Source organism: Gorilla gorilla, chromosome 19, assembly GCF_029281585.2.
Source record: "Gorilla gorilla gorilla isolate KB3781 chromosome 19, NHGRI_mGorGor1-v2.1_pri, whole genome shotgun sequence".
In the NCBI taxonomy this organism is placed as follows: Eukaryota; Metazoa; Chordata; class Mammalia; order Primates; family Hominidae; genus Gorilla; species Gorilla gorilla.
Window position 1 is genome coordinate 24971975 of NC_073243.2, and position 19110 is coordinate 24991084.

General features: G+C 46.5%; 1 protein-coding gene across 7 annotated transcripts in view; it reads left to right on the plus strand.

The window, feature by feature from the left end:
* USP43 (ubiquitin specific peptidase 43) overlaps positions 1-19110 on the plus strand; it is an 85197-nt gene that overhangs the window by 49866 nt on the left and 16221 nt on the right. For 5 of the 7 annotated variants that reach the window (XM_055367482.2, XM_063700624.1, XM_019013671.4 and 2 more), the window contains 5 exons: positions 5856-5933; positions 6803-6929; positions 7036-7384; positions 15676-15834; positions 17652-17816. In XM_055367482.2, coding sequence (XP_055223457.1) covers positions 5856-5933; positions 6803-6929; positions 7036-7384; positions 15676-15834; positions 17652-17816 — 878 coding nt within the window. The remainder of the gene's footprint in view (positions 1-5855; positions 5934-6802; positions 6930-7035; positions 7385-15675; positions 15835-17651; positions 17817-19110) is intronic. The other 2 variants (XM_055367483.2, XM_031003530.3) reach the window with 1 other exon arrangement.

Below are 19110 nucleotides of genomic sequence, written 5' to 3' on the forward strand. Positions count from 1 at the left end.
GCTTTTGCTTTACAGAGTTAGGAAGGCAGGAGAAGGGTCATCAAGGGCCTGCTTGGGTCTCCCAGGGAGAGGAAGCCCCTTCCCACACTCAGTCTTGGAGATAACCCAAAGTGGTTCTGTAGACTGCCAGCCTGTGAGCTAATTGTCACCAGCCCGTGACAAGAACTTGAGAGGAAGCACTTACGAATGTTAAAGCAATATGACAGAGCAATCTATAATATGATGGATATGATAATTTCTTTTAAAAATGGAACTTATATTTTATATGTCTTTCCTCACCCCCCATTACTTTTTTATTATTTATTATTTATTTATTTATTCATTTTTGAGATGGAGTCTCGCTTTGTCTTCCAGGCTCAAGTGCAGTGGCGTCATCTCGGCTCCCTGCACCCTCTGCCTTTCTGGGTTCGAGCGATTTTCCTGCCTCAGCCTCCCAAGTAGCTGGGATTATAGGCACACGCCATCACGCCTGGCTAATTTTTGTATTTTTAGTAGAGACAGGGTTTCATCATGTTGGTCAGGCTGGTCTCGAACTCCTGACCTCAAGTGATCCACCTGCCTCTGCCTCCCAAAGTGGTGGGATTACAGGTGTGAGCCACCGCACCCGGCGTATTATTTCTTTTATAAAAGTATTGGTCTGCAGTGGTTTGGAAACAAACCATCAAACTGGTCTTTTACCATAGGTAGTTTGAGAAGCGCTAGAATTGAGTAGAGTTCTACAGTAAGCTGACCATCCTAAAGGATATTCTCTTGAGGTCACACCCCTCCTGGCCCGCACCTTCCATTCACTGGACATCTTACCTCAGTCTGGCCCCTGTTCACCCCACTCCCATCCCCACCCCACCCCACAATCCCAGTCCCAGCCCTGCTGGTACAGCTCTCTCTGGCATCTAATGTGACCTTACCTCTTTCACAGGGCTCTCTATTTAGCCCTTGCCCTGCCTCTTCCATGCCTATCCCAACATCTCCTTGTTCTATAGGAAATTCTTTTTTTTCTTTTTGGTAAAATACATAGAACATAAAATTACTTTTTTTTGAGATGGAGTCTCACTCTGTTACCTAGGCTGGAGTGCAATGGTGCAATCTTGGCTCACTGCAACCTCCGCCTCCTGGGTTCAAGCAATTCTCCTGCCTCAGCCTTCCAAGTATATGGTACTACAGGTGCGTGCCACCAGGCCCAGCTAATTTTTTTTATTTTTAGTAGAGACAGGGTTTCACCATGTTAGCCAGGATGGGCTTGATCTCCTGAGCTCGTGATCCACCCACCTCAGCCTCCCAAAGTGCTGGGATTACAGGCATGAGCCACCACTTAGGGCCAAAATTACATTTTAACCACTTGAAAGTGTACAGTTCAGTGGAATTGTTACATTACCTTGTTATACATCCATTGCCACCATCCATCTCCAAAAATCTTTCTTCTTGCAAAATGGAAACTCCGTACCCATCACACAATATCCCTCCCCTTCCTCTTCCTCAGTCTCTGGAAACCACCACTCCACTGTCTGTCACTGTGAATTTGACAACTGTAGATGCCTCAGGTAACAGGAATCATAGTGTTTATCCTTTTGTGTTTGGCTTAATTCACTAAGCACCATGTTTTGAAGGTTCACCCATGTTGTAGCACGCATTAGAATTTCCTTTCTTTTGAAGGCTGAATAATATTCCATTGTATGTATACACCACTTAGAAATATATCTCCTAGAATTTTTTTTGTCTGCTTGAAATCTTCCTCTCCCTCTCTGGGATGCTCAAATATTATTGGGTCTCAGCATTCAACCCCTGGCCCTCTGGGTTCCATTTATGGGTGTTTTTTATGTTTTGTTTTGTTTTTTTTTTAGACAGAGTCTCACTCTGTCGCCCAGACTGGAGTGCAGTGGCACAATCTCGGCTCACTGCAACCCCCGCCTCCCGGATTCAAGAAATTCTCCTGCCTCAGCCTCCCGAGCAGCTGGGACTACAGGTGCACACTGCCACCCCTGGCTAATTTCTTGTATTTTAGTATAAACGGGGTTTCACCGTGTTGCCCAGGCTGGTTGTGAACTCCTGAGCTCAGGCAATCCGCCTGCCTCTGCCTCCCAAAGTGCTGGGATTACAGGCGTGAGCCACCGTGCCTGGCCCCATCCCTGGGTGATCCTACTCTTGGTTCTGTCTACTGCCTTTAGGCCAAAGTCTCCTAGATCCATATCTCCTGCCCAGATTTTTCTCTGGATTGCAGACCTGCCTGTCCTACTTAAATGCCTCATAGACACTGGTAACTAAGCACTTGCCAGTCTGAACTCTTCTTGCTTAAAGCTTTTCATTTCCCATCTTTGTGTTTAAATGGTGACACCACCATCTACTCAGGACCTCAAGCTAGGAACCTGGCATCATCCCTGACCCCATCTAATCTGCTACGTGTTATAAACCACTGGGTGGCCTCCCAGTGCCCGCGGGATAAAGTCCACACTTGTGAAGGTGGCCTACAAGGCCCTGCCTCTCCCATGTGGCCCCTCCCTCACTGTGCTGGGACTTTCCATTAGAGGGGGCACACCCTGCCCTCTACTGCTGAGCCCTCTACCTGTGTGTCCCTTTCCCCTCTGGTTCCCCTGGCTGACTTTTTAAAAAAATTCATTAAATTTTTGGGCCAGGCACGGTGGCTCACGCCTATAATCCCAGCACTTCGGGAGGCCAAGGCGGGTGGATCACTTGAGGCCAAAAGTTCAGGCCCAGCCTGGCCAACATGGTGAAACCGCATTTCTACTGAAAATACAAAAATTAGCCAGGCATGGTGGCGCACACCTGTAATCCCAGCTACTTGGGAGGCTGAAGCAGGAGAATCGCTTGAACCCAGAATGTGGAGCTTGCAGTGAGCTGAGATTGTTCCACTGCACTCCAGCCTGGGCAACAGAGCGAGACTTTGTCTCAAAAATAAATAAATAAATAAATAAAATAAAAAAAGATAAAAATTTCTTAAAGTTTTGTTTATTATTCATTTATTTTTATTTCTATAACTTTCTTGGGTGAATGTTGTCTTCTCACTTATATAATTTTTTTTTAAGATTCATGGGTACAAGTGCAGGTTTTTACATGGATATATTATGTAACGCTGGAGTTTGCGTTTCTATATAACCCAGCACTCAAATAGTGAGCATAGTACTCAATAAGTAGCTTTTCAACCCTCTCTCCCTTCTTCCCTCCCCCGTTTTGCAGTGCTCAATGTCTATTGTTCCCGTCTTTATGTCCATGTGTACCCACGGTTTAGCTCTCACTTATAAATGAGGACATGTGGTATTTGATTTTCTGTTTCTGCATTCATTCACTTAGGATAATGGCCTCCATTTTCATCCATGTTGCTGCAAAGAAACAGGAATTCTTTTTTTTTTTTTTTGGCTGTGTAGTGTTCTGTGGTGTACATGTACTGCATTTTCTTTATCCAATCCACCATTGATGGATACCCGGGTTGACTCCATGGCCTTACTATTATGACTAGTGATGTGACAAACGTGTGAGTGCAGGTGTCTTTTTGATACAATGATTTATTTTCCTTTGGGTTGATACCCAGGAGCAGAATTGCTGAGTTGAATGGTAGTTCTATTTTTAGTTCTTTGAGAAATCGTCATACTTTTTTCCATAGGAGTTGAACTAATTTACATTCCAACCAACAGTGTCTAAGCATTCTCTTTTCTCTTCATCCTTGCCAATATCTGTTATTTTCTGACCTTCTAATAATAGCCATCTGCTGATGTGAGATGGTATTTCACTGTGGCTTTAATTTGCATTTCTCTGATGATTAGTGCTGTTGAGCAGTTTTTAATATGTTTGTTGGCCACTTGTATGTCTTCTTTGGAGAGATGTCTTTCATGTCTTTGCCCACTTTTTAATAGGATTATTTGTTTTTGTTGACCTAAGTTCCTTATATATTCTGGATATTAGTCCTTTGTCAGATGCATAGTTTGCAAAAATTTTCTCCCATCCTGTAGGCTGCCTCTTTATTCTGTTGATAGCTTCTTTTGCTGTGCAGACCTCTTTAGTTTAATTAAGTCCCATTTTTCAATGTTTATTTATGTTGCATTTGCTTTCGAGGTCTCAGTCATTCCTCTGGCCAAGTCCTGCCCCATCTGTCCTCCAGAGCATCCTGGGGTGTGTGTCCCCAGACACCTGAGTGCATCAGAATGATCTCTTTGTATGCTCCTCCCATTAGCCTATCAGTCCCTTAAGGGTGGGGATTGTTAGGTACATACATTTCTTGGAGTAGCATCGCTCCATAAACATTGAATAAGGCCCTCTTTCTTTTTGTATCAGAGCTGTGGTCTGGGCAGATAATCTCACCGTCTAGTGACAATCTGATTTCCATGTAAAGAAGGAAGTTGGGTGACAGCCACACCTCTTTCTTTCTGGGACCTAAGGAGTTTTGTACAATAAACTTGGAGCATGAAGGTACCAGTTTTCATTTTCCACTCCCATGTTTAAATTCCAGTTGAAAAGTAGACTGTGGATTGAGGCAGAAAGAGATGTAAATTTTAGGTTGATTCATAAGACTGATTAAGGATGCAGCTTAGATGTGAGTCCAATTTGGGCTTTCAAATGTGTTTCCCCAGAATTAAATTACGCACCCGCGGACCTCTGCCAAGGCAGATCTCCCCAATGGCAGGTCTCCCTCATTGTGGAAATGGAGAATTTGGGGGACCTAAAGAAAGAAGCTTAGATCTAGGGGTCCTCAGTCTGTCTCCTCAGAATAGAATATTTGTCACATACTTCCAGTCTTCCACCTACAAGGCAGAGCTGCTTCCAGGAAACGCAAGGCATGGGTGGGGGAGAATGGCAGGTGGCTAGCTTGTAGGACATAGGTAGGCCTAATGACAGGAAGTAGAGCCCACCTTCTTCTACAATCCCACCAATCAGATAAGGCGCTTCTCCTCCTTTGGAAGGAGTGAGGATAAGGAGGCAGCATGGTTCTCCCCGTCTACAGGAAATTGAGGGGGCAATCAGTGTTTTTCCCAATGCATCAGGGCTCCCTGGGCTGGGAGAACTTCTCCCAGACACGCCTTGTTCCTCACTCCCTCCTGGCTCATGCAGGAAGGAGCCACAACTCCAGCTCAGACCTGTCCATGCTCAGCCACAGGACTTTGTGCCTTCCATGAGCTCAAAACCTTTTATCAGATCATCTTAGTGATAGTTTGGGACTCATCTGACATCCCCCCTTTTCTTGCAACACATTTGAAACACTCCTTTGGGTGTGGACGTTGCCATCACTTGTATCTGTTCCTATTGATTTCAGGATAAAACCTCATGTGCTCCACTTTGCTCTCTTCCCATCTCTTCTGTATTGAGGCTGATCCACCTTTTCTGAAATGGGCTGGGCCCAAGTAGTTGGAAAGAGCTACAGGTTGACAGGCACTGGGATTTTCTATGCACTGGAGGTTGTGGAAGGAGAAGACTTCTTAGGTTGTGGAGGGGGCTTAAAGGTGCTCCTTCTGCATTGCAGTGGGGGGAAAGGTAGCAGCTCTCTTTGGGCATCATCAGTATTGGGTATTTGTGTAGGATGGTCAAGTGGAAGTGCCCTATAGACATTGAGATGGTAGCTGGGGCTGCAATGGAACAGCTGATCTATTTCCTCAAAGTAACCCCAAATCTACAGAGCTCACAAGCTCCCATGGGAATGAGGGGAGGCACTGTGAGGTAGGTCTGGAGGTCTGAGACGGAGCCTTCAGCAGACTTAGCAGCCTCCGAGGATAGCTGACCTTGGCTTACCGGCAGTTTTGGGTATTTCTGTTTGGAACATCAGTCCTTGGGTTGTGGGGGAGACTGCTGAGCCCTGAAGAGCTGTGGGAAGGAGGCCCCGTGTTTTCTGATGGGCTCCCTTGTTCTCTTCTCAGGGTTTTGCATCTCAGGAGGCCAGGAGGCCCTCCACATGTCAAGCTGGCGGTGGAGTGGGATAGCTCTGTCAAGGAGCGGTGAGTTCAAGGGAATTTGCCACCTGCAGAGCTGAGACAGGGCCTGTGTGTGCCCAGGTTTCCCTGGACGCAGCTTCCCCCAGCATGGCTGCAGGAAGTGTGCACACATCTTTGAGCCAGTGTAACCCGTTCCTGCGAGATGCCTGAGTGAGAATTTTCTGTATGTAAATAACAGTGACAGGAATGGAGGAATGGAGTGATGGTGGTGGTGGTGGGTGATGTCAGAAGTAGTCACTGCAGTCATAGTAGACGGTTACGTAGCACCCACCCACTCACCCCGTGCCAGTCACTGCTCTGCACACTTCCTGTGTGTATAGGGGATTTATTTAATCTTAATCACACCGTATGTGTGGGTGGTCTGGGGTGGATACTCCTGTAATCCACATTTCTCAGAGGTGGAAACTGAGGCACAGAGAGGGTAAGCAGTTGCTGGAGGGCACACAGCTTGTACATTGGCAGAGCTGGGATTTGAACCCAGACCCTCTGACTGGAGTCCATGCTCCTCATCACCATACTTGGCTACCTCTGTAACACTGAGGGCATCAGCCTTACTTTAAGAAAGGATGTCGTTCAGTCCAGCAAGTATTTATTGATCAACTTCTAGGTGCCAGGCCCTGTGCTAGGATGAGGAAAACAAAGATGAATAAGCCAAGGACCTGCCCTGTAGGAGCTGGTGGGGGAGAGAGAATTCCAGTAAAATACAGTGCTGAGTCAGAAGGATGCCTGCAGCTCTCCAGGAACCCATAGGCAGGGCACGGTAGTGTGGCCTGGCCAATGTCTGCTGACGGCTTTGCTGTGAGTAGAGACATAGACGAAACCTGTCTGGGAGCAGGAAAGTCCTGAATGCCGTGGGTGTCCTCTCCGTGCAGCCTGTTCGGGAGCCTCCAGGAGGAGCGAGCGCAGGATGCCGACAGTGTGTGGCAGCAGCAGCAGGCGCATCAGCAGCACAGCTGTACCTTGGATGAATGTTTTCAGTTCTACACCAAGGAGGAGCAGGTCCCGCCCTGGGGGTCCATGCCCCGGCCGGGAAGGGGGCTGGCTGCCTTTGGTGGGTTGGCCACGTGCTGCGGGGGCCTCACAGTCCGGGTGGTTTGCTTTCCAGCTGGCCCAGGATGATGCCTGGAAGTGTCCTCACTGCCAAGTCCTGCAGCAGGGGATGGTGAAGCTGAGTTTGTGGACGCTGCCTGACATCCTCATCATCCACCTCAAAAGGTTCTGCCAGGTGGGCGAGAGAAGAAACAAGCTCTCCACGCTGGTGAAATTTCCGCTCTCTGGACTCAACATGGCTCCCCATGTGGCCCAGAGAAGCACCAGCCCCGAGGCAGGACTGGGCCCCTGGCCTTCCTGGAAGCAGCCGGACTGTCTGCCCACCAGTTACCCGCTGGACTTCCTGTACGACCTGTATGCCGTCTGCAACCACCACGGCAACCTGCAAGGTGGGCATTACACAGGTGAGCCTTGCCTTGCCTTTCTGCAAATGCAGCTGTGGCCACAGCCTCCAGATGTCCCTGGAATGGGTGTTGCTCAGATGCTGAGCTCCCTGGGGCACTTATTGAGATCCGACCCCTCACCCACCGCACACCAGGGAGATGAGGATGAGGAAAACAAAGATGAATAAGCCAAGGACCTGCCCTGTAGGAGCTGGTGGGGGAGAGAGAATTCCAGTAAAATATAGTGCTGAGTCAGAAGGATGCCTGCAGCTCTCCAGGAACCCATAGGCAGGGCACGGTAGTGTGGCTGTCTCGCACCATGTGCGAGAGCAGAAGGGACCTTGTCCCAGCTATAGAGCTGACGTTGAGTTAGGTTGGAGGTTGGAATATGTAAAGTTAGGCCTGATGCAGTAGCTCATGCCTGTAATCCCAGCACTTTGGGAGGCTGAGGTGGAAGAATCACTTGAGGCCAGGGGTTCAAGACCAGCCTAGGCAACAAAGTGAGACCCCCGTCTCTACAAAAAAAAAAAATGAAAAAAAAAAAAAAGAGCTAGGCATTGTAGCTTACACTTGTAGTCCTAGTTGCTCAGGAGGCTGAGATAGGAGGCTGAGGCCGTGGTGAACCATGATTGCACCACTGTACTCCAGCCTGGGCAACAGAGCGAGACCGTGTCTCCAAAACAAATAAACCAACAAACAGAGGTTAGTTACTGCCCAAATTTTCAACCATATTAAATACGGGAGGTCATTATTGGAACCGAGAGAGTGACATTCATTCTCATCTGTGATTCAGCATGAGGAATCTTACTTATCGGATTTGGTATCCTTTTATTCTATTGGGTACTTTTCATGTTTATTCCTCTGGGGAATTTCAGAGCAGTGGATGAAGGGAAGGGCAGAAACAAATGGCCAGATTTTCTCAATCGTTCATAATCATCCCTTTGAGTGTTTTCAGAGAGTGTCATGAGGGATGATTTTTCTCGATTATGTCGTTGTTTGCTTCTCCCCCACCAGGGCCTCTCAGTGACGGTGAGAAGCCTATTGGTAGCTGCAGCAATTGAGTGTCTCCACTGTGCGGATAGTGTGGAGGGTCATCGGGGTGAGCCTTAGGAGTCCAGGGGGTTTAGGGCATGATTTCCGCCATCGGAGAATGGATGGAACAGGCCCCCATAGAGAAAGAGAAATGAGGATGCAGTTACAGGCTGGGGACCACCTGAGTGGACGGAGGATGCGCTGGGTGGTGGGGTTACACTGGGCCAGCCTAGGCTGGTCACGGTGAAGGTTATGGGAGCCACCAAAGCCGCTTTCAGCTGACAGTGGCCGCCTTATGCTGCTGTGCGGTGCCAGCCTGTTCTTCCACAGCTGTCCTGCTCCAGATGAGGGCTTGCCACCTTTGTAACTGCTGGGACCATTCTGTCCAGCCACTTCCCCTGTCTCACTTCTCTGGGCCTAAAATAGCTCAGCAGGAATCCCTTGAGGCCCATATATATCTTGGGAGGCATCTTTGTTACTCAGATTTTTTTTTTTTTTACTAAGAGCGTTATGGCTGAATGAGTCCCCGTGCACACATGAGTGGTGAAAATAAGGACAGCTGGAACCTGGGCCTTGTCATTTCCCATGCTGAACGTGCTGCCTCCCCAGCTATAAACTCACAGGGTGGCCCCACATAAATTAAGGGCAGTGATGTAAAACCACAGCAGGGAGTTAGAAGTAGCATAGGCGTGAGAAGCGTTGGCATCTGCCTTATCAAAAGCGAGATCCAGACCCCTCCTGGGGTGAACATTAAAGAGCAGAATGCCAGATTTGGGAGGTGGTGGTATGGCAGCAGAAGGGATGCAGTTCCTGGAAGGTTCCCCTTGCAGAGATCTCCTGGGTCTGTGTTTGCACACACAGTGTGCCACCACCTGCCAGGAAAGAGCCTGTTTAATACTAAAAGCAAAGGGAGAGGAGCCCAAGGGGAAGAGGGGACTGGCGAGGCGGTAGGCAGGGCAGTGTGTGCAGCCAACACAGCCCTGGGTAAGACCTGGGCCACTTGCTCTCATCAGTGCCAACATACACAATCTTTTCCCTGAAAACAATTTGCGCTGCCCGTTAAATGGCAGAGTCTGGGCTTCAAACCTGGGCCACCCTGGCTCCAGGGTCAGTAGCTTCTGCCCTGCCGAGATGAGTGATTCCTGATATGAACAAGTCCCCAAGCCATGTAGGGTATTGTAGATGAGTGTCAACTCCCTCGTTTAGGTGAAGCACACCTTCGGTGGCTTCCTAGGAAAGGGTGATGGGAGCTTGAACTTTGGAGTGCTTACGTGTCAGGAAATGCCTTTATTTCCACACCTGATTGATAGCCTGGTGGGACATAAAGTCCTTGATTGAAAATCAGCAATGTTGCTCCATGTGGAATGGGGTCTGGAGTAGGGTTTTGCTGTTGAGAATGGGTCAGGCCAGTTTGATTTCTGTTCCTTTGTCTAGGATAGGATATATTTTTCTCTCTGGAAGCTTTCAGGTTCTTTTTCACAGGTGCTCTGGAATTTCATAGAGTGTGCTTACCTGTAGGTCTTTTTCATTGCTTGTATTGGGACCTGCATTCAGGGGACCTGTGTGTCTGCAGACATGTGATCTTCAGGTCTGGGAAATATCTTTGTGCTTTTTTTTGTTTTGTTTGTGAGATGGAATTTCGCTCTGTCACCCAGGCTAGAGTGCAGTGGTGTGATCTCAGCTCACTGCAATCTCTGCCTCCTGGGTTCAAGTGATTCTCCTGCCCCAGCCTCCTGAGTACTTGGGACTCAGGGCTGGCCACGGTGGTGCTCGCCACCACGCCTGGCTAATTTTTGTATTTTTTAGTAGAGACAGGGTTTCACCATGTTGGACAGGCTGGTCTTGAACTCCTGGCCTCAAATGATCTGCCTTCCATGGCCTCCCAAAGTGCTGGGATTACAGGCGTGAGCCACTGCGCCTGGCCTAGTCTTAGGTTTCTTTTTCAGATCATCCTGGTTTTGTTTTGGGTCCTCACCTGGCTTGGCTTCTTGTGGTTTCTGACACGCCCAGTACTGAGCCTCTGGGGCTGTAGCTGGTGGGTGGCCCTCTTCCTACCCCCCTGCAACCTCCCCACCTCCCCCAGGCACTCTGTGTTGAACCCCTTCCTTGCAGAGGCGAGTGTGTGACCTCCGCTCCATCTGCTTGCTGGGCCCTCAAAGCTGAGCTGTTGCTTTGTATCTCACGTCTTTTGACATATTTATTCCTTTTTAGTTATTTGCTTCTTGGAAGTGTGATAATTCTACCACATTTCAGATTTTTAGAAATCTCAAATGCCTTTTGTTTCATTTTAAATGTGGTAATGTGGTAAAATTTCATTTTAAATATAGGTAATGCATGCCTATATTTCAAAATTCACACAGCCTAAAAAAGATGGACAGTGACAAGTCTTGATTCTATGTTTGTTCCTCATCTACCCCCTCCTCATTTCTAGGTAACCATTTTTAGTAGTTTCTTGTGTACTATTCTTCCACAATTTCTTTATGTAAATACAAGCAATTGTGAGTATATTTTTCTATATACATATATATGTGTTGATTTTATGTATTTCCTTCCCACCCCCTAGTTTAAGTAAAAGTACTATTTACTGTGTTGCACCTGGCTTTTTTTTTTTTTTCTCTCTGAAAATCTGTCTTGGAAATCTTTTCATGTCCTCATTTCTAGACAGCTTCTCCATCTTCTTTTATAAATGTAAATGCACTAAATATAACAATTTATTAAATACTCTGTAGATGGACATTGGACTGACTCATTCTTTTACTATTACAAATGTTGCTGTCGGCCGGGCGTGGTGGCTCACGCCTGTAATCCCAGCACTTTGGGAGGCTGAGGCAGGCAGATCACTTGAGGTTAGGAGTTCAAGACCAGCCTGGCCAACATGGTGAAACCCTGTCTCTACTAAAAATACAAAAATCAGCCAGGCGTGGTGGCGTGTGCCTGTAGTTCCAGCTACTCAGGGGGCTGAGGCAGGAGAACTGCTTGAACCCAGAGGTAGAGATTACAGTGAGCCGAGATCACACCACTGCACTCCAGCCTGGGTGACAGAGTGAGACTCTGTCTCAAAACAAAAACAAAAACAAAAACAGAAACAAAAACACAAAAAATGGCAAAAAAACAAAAACAAAAAAACACAAATATTGCTGTCATAACCCTTTAGGTATGTCATTTTCTACATATGGAAGTTTACTGGCAGGATAAATTCTCAGAATTGGAATAGCTGTGTCTGTGTTGTAATAAGCACAAACAAGATGTCCTGCACAAAGGGTCATAGCAGTTTGCACTCTGTTAAGAGCAAGAGAACACCTGGTTCTCTATAGCCTCTCCAGTAGAGTGTGTGATCACACTTTTGGATTTTTGCCCATCTAATAGTAGGAAAATGGTATCTCAGTGTAAGTTGAATATTTAGCTTCTTAATAGTGTGAGCTTGAGCATCTTTTCGCATGTTTGAGCCATTATGGTTCCTTTCCTGTGAACTGTCTATCCATATCCTTGACTGTTTTTCAAATGAATTATTAGTCTTTTTCCCATCAATTTCTAGATGCTCTAATTCTTAATGTACTGTGAGATTCACCTCTTTTCTGTAATATAAATTGCAAGTATGTGTTCCCTGTGTAACATCTGTCAGTTGGCTCTTCCTGTGGAAATTTTTTGCCATGCAGAAAGTTTTTATTTTTGCTTTTCTAGGTAAAATTATCAATCATTTCTTTTAAGTCTTCTGGATTTTGAGTCACGATTAGAAAGCCTTTTTCACTCTAAGATTAAAAAGTGTTTTTCTTGAGTTTTCTACTTGGTTTTAGCTTATCACATTTAAATCCTTGATTTGGAGTTTCTTAATGTTCTTGAGAGAAAGAGATCCAACTTTATCCTCCGGGAGTTGCCAATTTGTCCCGAGATCACTACTAATGGAAAAGCCAGTCTTGTTCCTTGAGATGCCATCTGCCCTATCAGATATTAATTTTTTTTTATTTTTTATTTTGAGACAGAGTCTCGCTCTGTGGCCCAGGCTGGAGTGCAATTGCACGATATCGGCTCACTGCAACCTCTGCCTCCTGGGTTCTAGTGTTTCTCCTGCCTCAGCCTCCTGAGTAGCTGGGACTACAGGCAGGTGCCACCACACCCAGCTAATTTTTTGTATTTTTAGTAGAGACGGGGTTTCACCGTGTTAGCCAGGCTGGTCTTGAACTCCTGACCTCATGATCTGCCTGCCTCAGCCTCCCAAAGTGCTGGGATTACAGGCGTGAGTCTCCGTGCCCAGCCTGGGATTTTTATGACTAGAACTAACATATGTAAGATGCTTCTCATATTGTAGGCCCCAACAATTGGTAGCTTTCAAGCTGCCATATACTTTTACGTAAATGCTATCATACCATAGATGTATTTTTTGTTTTTAGTGGATTTTTGTTTGCCATTTTACATATCAAAATAAACTTAAAAGATGTTAAATGAAATAAAACATGATGATGAGGCACTTGACTAAATGGCAAAATGAAACCCTGGGTTCCATCATGACCTCCTGATGTGCGCATCCATTTACATACGCGCATATGTGTGTTTATGTGTACATACATAGATTAAGACTAAACAGAATTTCATGAGTCAATAATTAAATTTACTACATGTGATATACCTTGGTCCATTCTATTCCAGAGTAACATATTACTTAATTTTAAAAATGCTTTGGCCAGGCGCGGTGGCTCACGCCTGTAATCCCAGCACTTTGGGAGGCCGAGGTGGGCGGACCACAAGGTCAGGAGATCAAGTCCATCCTGGCTAACATGGTGAAACCCCGTCTCTAATAAAAATACAAAACAATTAGCCGGGTGTGGTGGCAGGCGCCTGTAGTCCCAACTACTCGGGAGGCTGAGGCAGGAGAATGGCGTGAACCCAGGAGGTGGAGCTTGCAATGAGCCGAGATCATGCCACTGTACTCCAGCCTGGGCGACAGACCGAGACTCTGTCTCAAAAAAAAAAAAAAAAAAAAGCTTTAAAATATTTCATTTTTTATTTATTAAACTTTTTTTTTAATGCACTGATTACCAGTGTCCCGATGGGCTGATGACTGGCAATTTGGAAGACACCGAACTATATAGAAACCCAGGATCTTTGCTCATTAATTCATTGCACAAATGTATATTAAGTACCTGTTCTATGCCAGGTCCTGGAGCTTCAGTGATGAACAAGACACATACAAGGCCTGCCCTCATGGGACTTCAGTCTCACTTTGGAGACAGACAATAAAATGTGCTTATCATTTTAGCACTTTCACTACCTGACATTTTGAAAGGGCGACTGATTGACTGTGTCTGTGATAGACATAAGGCCTCTGCAAGGATGTCACATGTAGGCTCAGAGCTGAGGATGAGATAGAACTAGCTATGTGAATAATGGGACGAATTGCATTATGAGCAGAGCTCGTAGCATGTGCAAAGGCCCCGAGGCAGAAAGCATTCGGTGTGTTTAAGACATGATGACAGCCTGGATGAAGTGCAGCCGTTCAGGGGTAATTGATGAAGGGTGGGGCTGGAGAAGTGGGCAGGACACTCTAGGCCACGGATGGGAGTTTGCATTTTTTCCAAAGGGGTGATAAATCATTTAAAGGTTCTAAGCAGAGGAGTGAAGACATAATCTAGTGTACAAATCAAACTAGTTGCTCTGCTGTATGGAGAATGTGTAGAAGGGATCTAGAGTGGAAGTTGGAATTCCAGTTAGGAGGGTGCTTCAGGGGCCGAGTGAGAGGCACCACTGGCTGAGATGTTGGTGTTGACAATCAAGATATTCGAGACATAGTTTGGAAGTAGAATCAGTAGGTCTGGCTTTTGGATTAGGTGTGGGGCGGAACGGAAAAGCAAGAGCAAAGATGAACTCCCAGGTGGCTGGCTTGGATTAGTGTGGAGGTCAGCAAACTGTGGCCCACGGGCCGGATCCAATCTAGGGCCTGGTTTTTGTTGTTGTTGTTGTTGTTTTTTGAGACGGAGTCTCACTCTGTTGCCCGGGTTGGAGTGCAGTGGCGTGATCCCGGCTCGCTGCAACCTCTGCCTCCCGGGTTCAAGCGATTATCCTGCCTCAGCCTCCCAAGTAGCTGGGATTACAGGCGTGCACCACTACGCCCAGCTAATTTTTTGTATTTTTAGTAGAGACGGGGTTTCACCATGTTGGCCAGGTTGGTCTCGAACTCCTGACCTTGTGATTTGCCCATCTCGGCCTTCCAAAGTGCTGGGATTAAAGGCGTGAACCACCACGCCCAGCCTGTTTTTTTCCCCCGTTTATTAATAATCTATGGGTTAAAAATGGTTTTTACAATTTTAAAAGTGGGAGAAAGACACGCAGAATATGTGACAGAGAACATATGTGGCCATATGTGACCTGCAAAGTCTCAATATTTGTCATCTGGTCCCTTATGGGAAAAGTTTGCAAACTTCCAGATTACTGGGTTATGCTGTCATTTGCTGACACGTAGAGGGCAAGGAAACGGATATTTTGTTGTCGTTACTTGAGAAATGGTGAGAATATTTATGAATTTTCCTTAGACGTTTGACTTCAGTTCTTAGAAAGAGGTATGCCGTAAGCCCAATTGTGATTCTCATCTTCACTTTTATTGCATGCTTAATCAGAGATATGCATTTTGAAGCTTCTCAGAAGAAATGGGGTGAACGCTGACATTATTGTTTGGCTACCTAACTTGGGAGCTCCCTTTTATTTGAGATTTTGCCTGAGGAAGGGGTAGAATATTCAACTTAAAATAACAGCACTCTTGGCTGGGCATGGTGGCTCACCCCTGTAATCCCAGCACTTTGGGAAGCCGAGGTGGGTGGATCATCTTAGGTCAGGAGTTCGAGACCAGCCTGGTCAACATGGTGAAACCCCATCTCTAATAAAAATATAAATATTAGCCGGGTGTGGTGGCAGGCAACTGTAATCCTAGCTACCCAGGAGGCTGAGGCAGGAGAATCACTGGAACCCGGGGGGTGGAGGTTGCGGTGAGCCGAGATCGCGCCACTTCACTCCAGCCTGGGTGACAGAGCGAAACTCTGTCTCAAAAATAAATAAATAAATAAATAAATAAATAAAAATAAAAATAATAACAGCACTTGTTATAGTAAGAATCCGAGGGTATAACTTACCGATCTTTTCTGATTCCAAAAAAAATTCATTTCTGGCCAAAAATGGACTGTTTTTTTCTCATTCTGGTTTAAACATACCGCTTTTTCAGCTATGCCAGTGGGAAATGTCTTCCTACCTTTTGGGGCTCCAATAACTCAGACTTGGGGATGGGACCTTTGCAGCCTACTGCCGGAACTCTCTGGATGGCCAGTGGTACAGTTATGATGACAGCACGGTGGAACCGCTTCGAGAAGATGAGGTCAACACCAGAGGGGCTTATATCCTGTTCTATCAGAAGCGGAACAGCATCCCTCCCTGGTCAGCCAGCAGCTCCATGAGAGGTAGGTGCTGCTGCCCATGACAGGAGGGGGGTGTGGGGAAGTCACTTTAAGAACTGGGAAGAGGCTCAGTTGAACATCGAGGACCAGGAGAGGTTGGCAAGGATCTGAAAGAGGAAGCCTGGGATGCTGCCGTAGAAACCTGAGCAGCATAGACTGGTTGCTCATTTACCAGGGTGTGGGATGGATGGATTATAATTCAGGAAAGGGGAAAAGAATAATTGTTTGTATTCAGGGCAGGCGATGCTTGGCAGTGTGGAATTCCATATTCCTAGTCTCACTCATATCACAGCAGGTTTTTTGAGGTGTATGTAATATAAACTGATGTCAGTCCTGTTGGAAAGGCAGGGCAGTTATAAAGGATGCAGGACTTTTCTAGATGGAGTCTCGCTCTGTCACCAGGCTGGAGTGCAGTGGCATGATCTTGGCTCACTGCAACCTCTGCCTCTTGGGTTCAAGCGATTCTCCTGACTCAGCCTCCCGAGTAGCTGGGACTACAGGCACGTGCCACCACCATGCCCAGCTAATTTTTGTATTTTTAGCAGAGACGGGGTTTCACCATGTTGGCCAGGAGGATGGTCTCGATCTCTTGACCTCTCTCCACCCATCTCAGCCTCTCTAAGGTAGCTGTTTAAACACTGCGGCACTCAAGCAATTCATTTATTAGCCTCAAACTTGCTTGGAAGTCTAAAGAAAGAAAGTGCCAAAGCTGACCCTTTCACGTGATTTGTTTCATGCTGCAAACCAACTGTCCTTATCTTTGGGACAAGAGAGCATTAAAAAAAAAATTAAGCAGATTTTCTCCTAACAGTTATCAGAAAATAGCCAAATAAATCCAAGAGTCCTCAGCAGGTCTAAACCAATCCTAACATAAGTCTAGCTTCCATTTATAGAAGAAGATGTTGAAAAAAGAATGAAAAACCTGTCCTATTAGAGAAAAGAAGTTTTTCTTACTGTCCAGTATAATAAAGATAATGTATCTTTATGGTGCAAAGTGTAGGCATCCTTAATGCCCACTGTAAAAGATTTGGTTTCCCTAAACTTGGGATACACTCCTGTAACATGGCTTATTACCTGTTGAACTGTGCGTGCTGGGGCCCTGGTACTGGTAATAAAATACTGTTACTCTGCCTCTGACTACAGCTCTGAGTAATACAGTCCTTTGGCTCTGGAAAAAGAAACAAAAAACATATTTAGAATGCCAAAGCTGGTGACAAGTAATTTCATGGAAAGCATTTCAAAACTTGTCAACATACTTTCCTTTGTTGTTGTTGTTGTTGTTTTGTTTTTTATTTTTTGAGACGGAGTTTCGCTCTTGTTGCCCCGGCTGGAGTACAGTAGCGCGATTTCGGCTCACTGCAACCTGCACCTCCCAGGTTCACACAATTCTCCTGCCTCAGCCTCCTGAGTAACTAGGATTTACAGGCGCCCACCACCACGCCCAGCTAATTTTTTGTATTTTTAGTAGAGATGGGATTTCACCATGTTGGTCAGGCTGGTCTTGAACTCCTGACCTCAGGTGATCCACTCGCCTCGGCCTCCGTAAGTGCTGGGATTACAGGCGTGAGCCACCGCGCCCAGCCCATGCTTTCCTTTGTGTGCTCAAATGCCTCTCCCTACACTTTTAAGCTTAGTCACATGGGAAACCCGATCACAGGTTTCCCCTCTCCTCGTTGACAGGTTTCTGCAGTTCTGCTCTGGTTCTGTAGTTCCGGGGCTGAAGGATGGGGCCGGAATGGGGATCTGGTTGTGAGATGCTCCGCTTGGACTCTGAAGTGCTGGGGTTGGGCTCAGCCTCCCTCTCTGTGTTTCCTCCACAGGCTCTACCAGCTCCTCCCTGTCTGATCACTGGCTCCTACGGCTCGGGAGCCACGCTGGCAGCACAAGGGGAAGCCTGCTGTCCTGGAGCTCTGCCCCCTGCCCCTCCCTGCCCCAGGTTCCTGACTCTCCCATCTTCACCAACAGCCTCTGCAGTCAGGAAAAGGGTATGTTGGTTAAATGTGCTTGGTTGATTTTCATTGTCTGTAATGTCTGTTGTTATTGCTCAGTATGAAAGCGCTGTCACTTCGTAGCCTTGAATGGAAAGGGTCCATCATTACGAGAGGTTTGTTCATCTCTTAAATGGGTTCTTCTATGACCTGCCCTTCCTTGCCCGCTTCTCCCCATCCTCTACCCTCCAGCCACAGGTACCTTTTCTCTGCCCCCATGTAGCTTATTGTCATAAGCAAGTAAACCTGGGAACATGGTACTTAAAGAAGGGAGAATGGCAAAGAGAATCAGGGAAGAGGGTATTCAGGCCCGGGGTGGAGGAGGGAGGGTGCACAGGGCCCGGGAGATAGGACGGGCGGGAAACATCTTTCTAGGGGGTGACACTGAGCAGAGCTCTGAGTGAGAGAGAGTGACTTGTGTAGAAGCATAGGGCTATGTTCCAGGAGAGGAGCCCTCCAGGGTGAAGGCTGGGAGTGAGCATTGGATGTGTGAGGGGCAGAAGAAACCAGAGCTGTGGCCGGAGCAGAGACACCCAGGAGTAGAGAGAGCAGGAGTGGACAGGGGCCATGTTAGAACCTACCTTTCTGAGCTAGAGGTATAAAGTTTGGACTCTATTCTAAGTGTAGTGGATAGCGAGTGGAGAGGTGTTTTTGTTTGTTTGTTTGTTTGTTTTTTAATGCTTCTGCTTTAATCATTGTTTTTAAAAAATTGACACGTAATAATTGTACATATATTTGGGGTACATATGATAGTTTGATACATGTGTACAATGTGTTCATTACATACAAACTAGGGTATTTAGAATATCCATCACCTCAAACATTTATCATTTCTTTGTGACGGGAACATTTCAAATCTCTCTAGCTGTTTTGAAATATACAATATATTGTTGGTAACTGTAGTCACCTTCCTGTGCTATTAAACATGAGAACTTATTTTATCTAACTGTATATTTGTACTTTTTTTTTGAGACAGAGTCTCACTCTGTCACAGGCTGGAGTCCAGTGGCACGATCTCGGCTCACTGCAACCTCTGCCTCCCGGGTTCGAGCAATACTCCTGCCTCAGCCTCTAGAGTAGCTGGGATTACAGGCACCTGCCACTACGCCTGGCTAATTTTTGTACTTTTCGTAGAGACAGGGTTTCATCATGTTGGTCAGGCTGATCTCAAACTCCTGACCTCATGTGATCTGCCTGCCTCGGCCTCCGAAAGTGCTGGGATTACAGGCATGAGCCACCGCACCTGGCCTATTTGTAGCTATCAACCCACCTCTCTTCATCTGCCCCCATT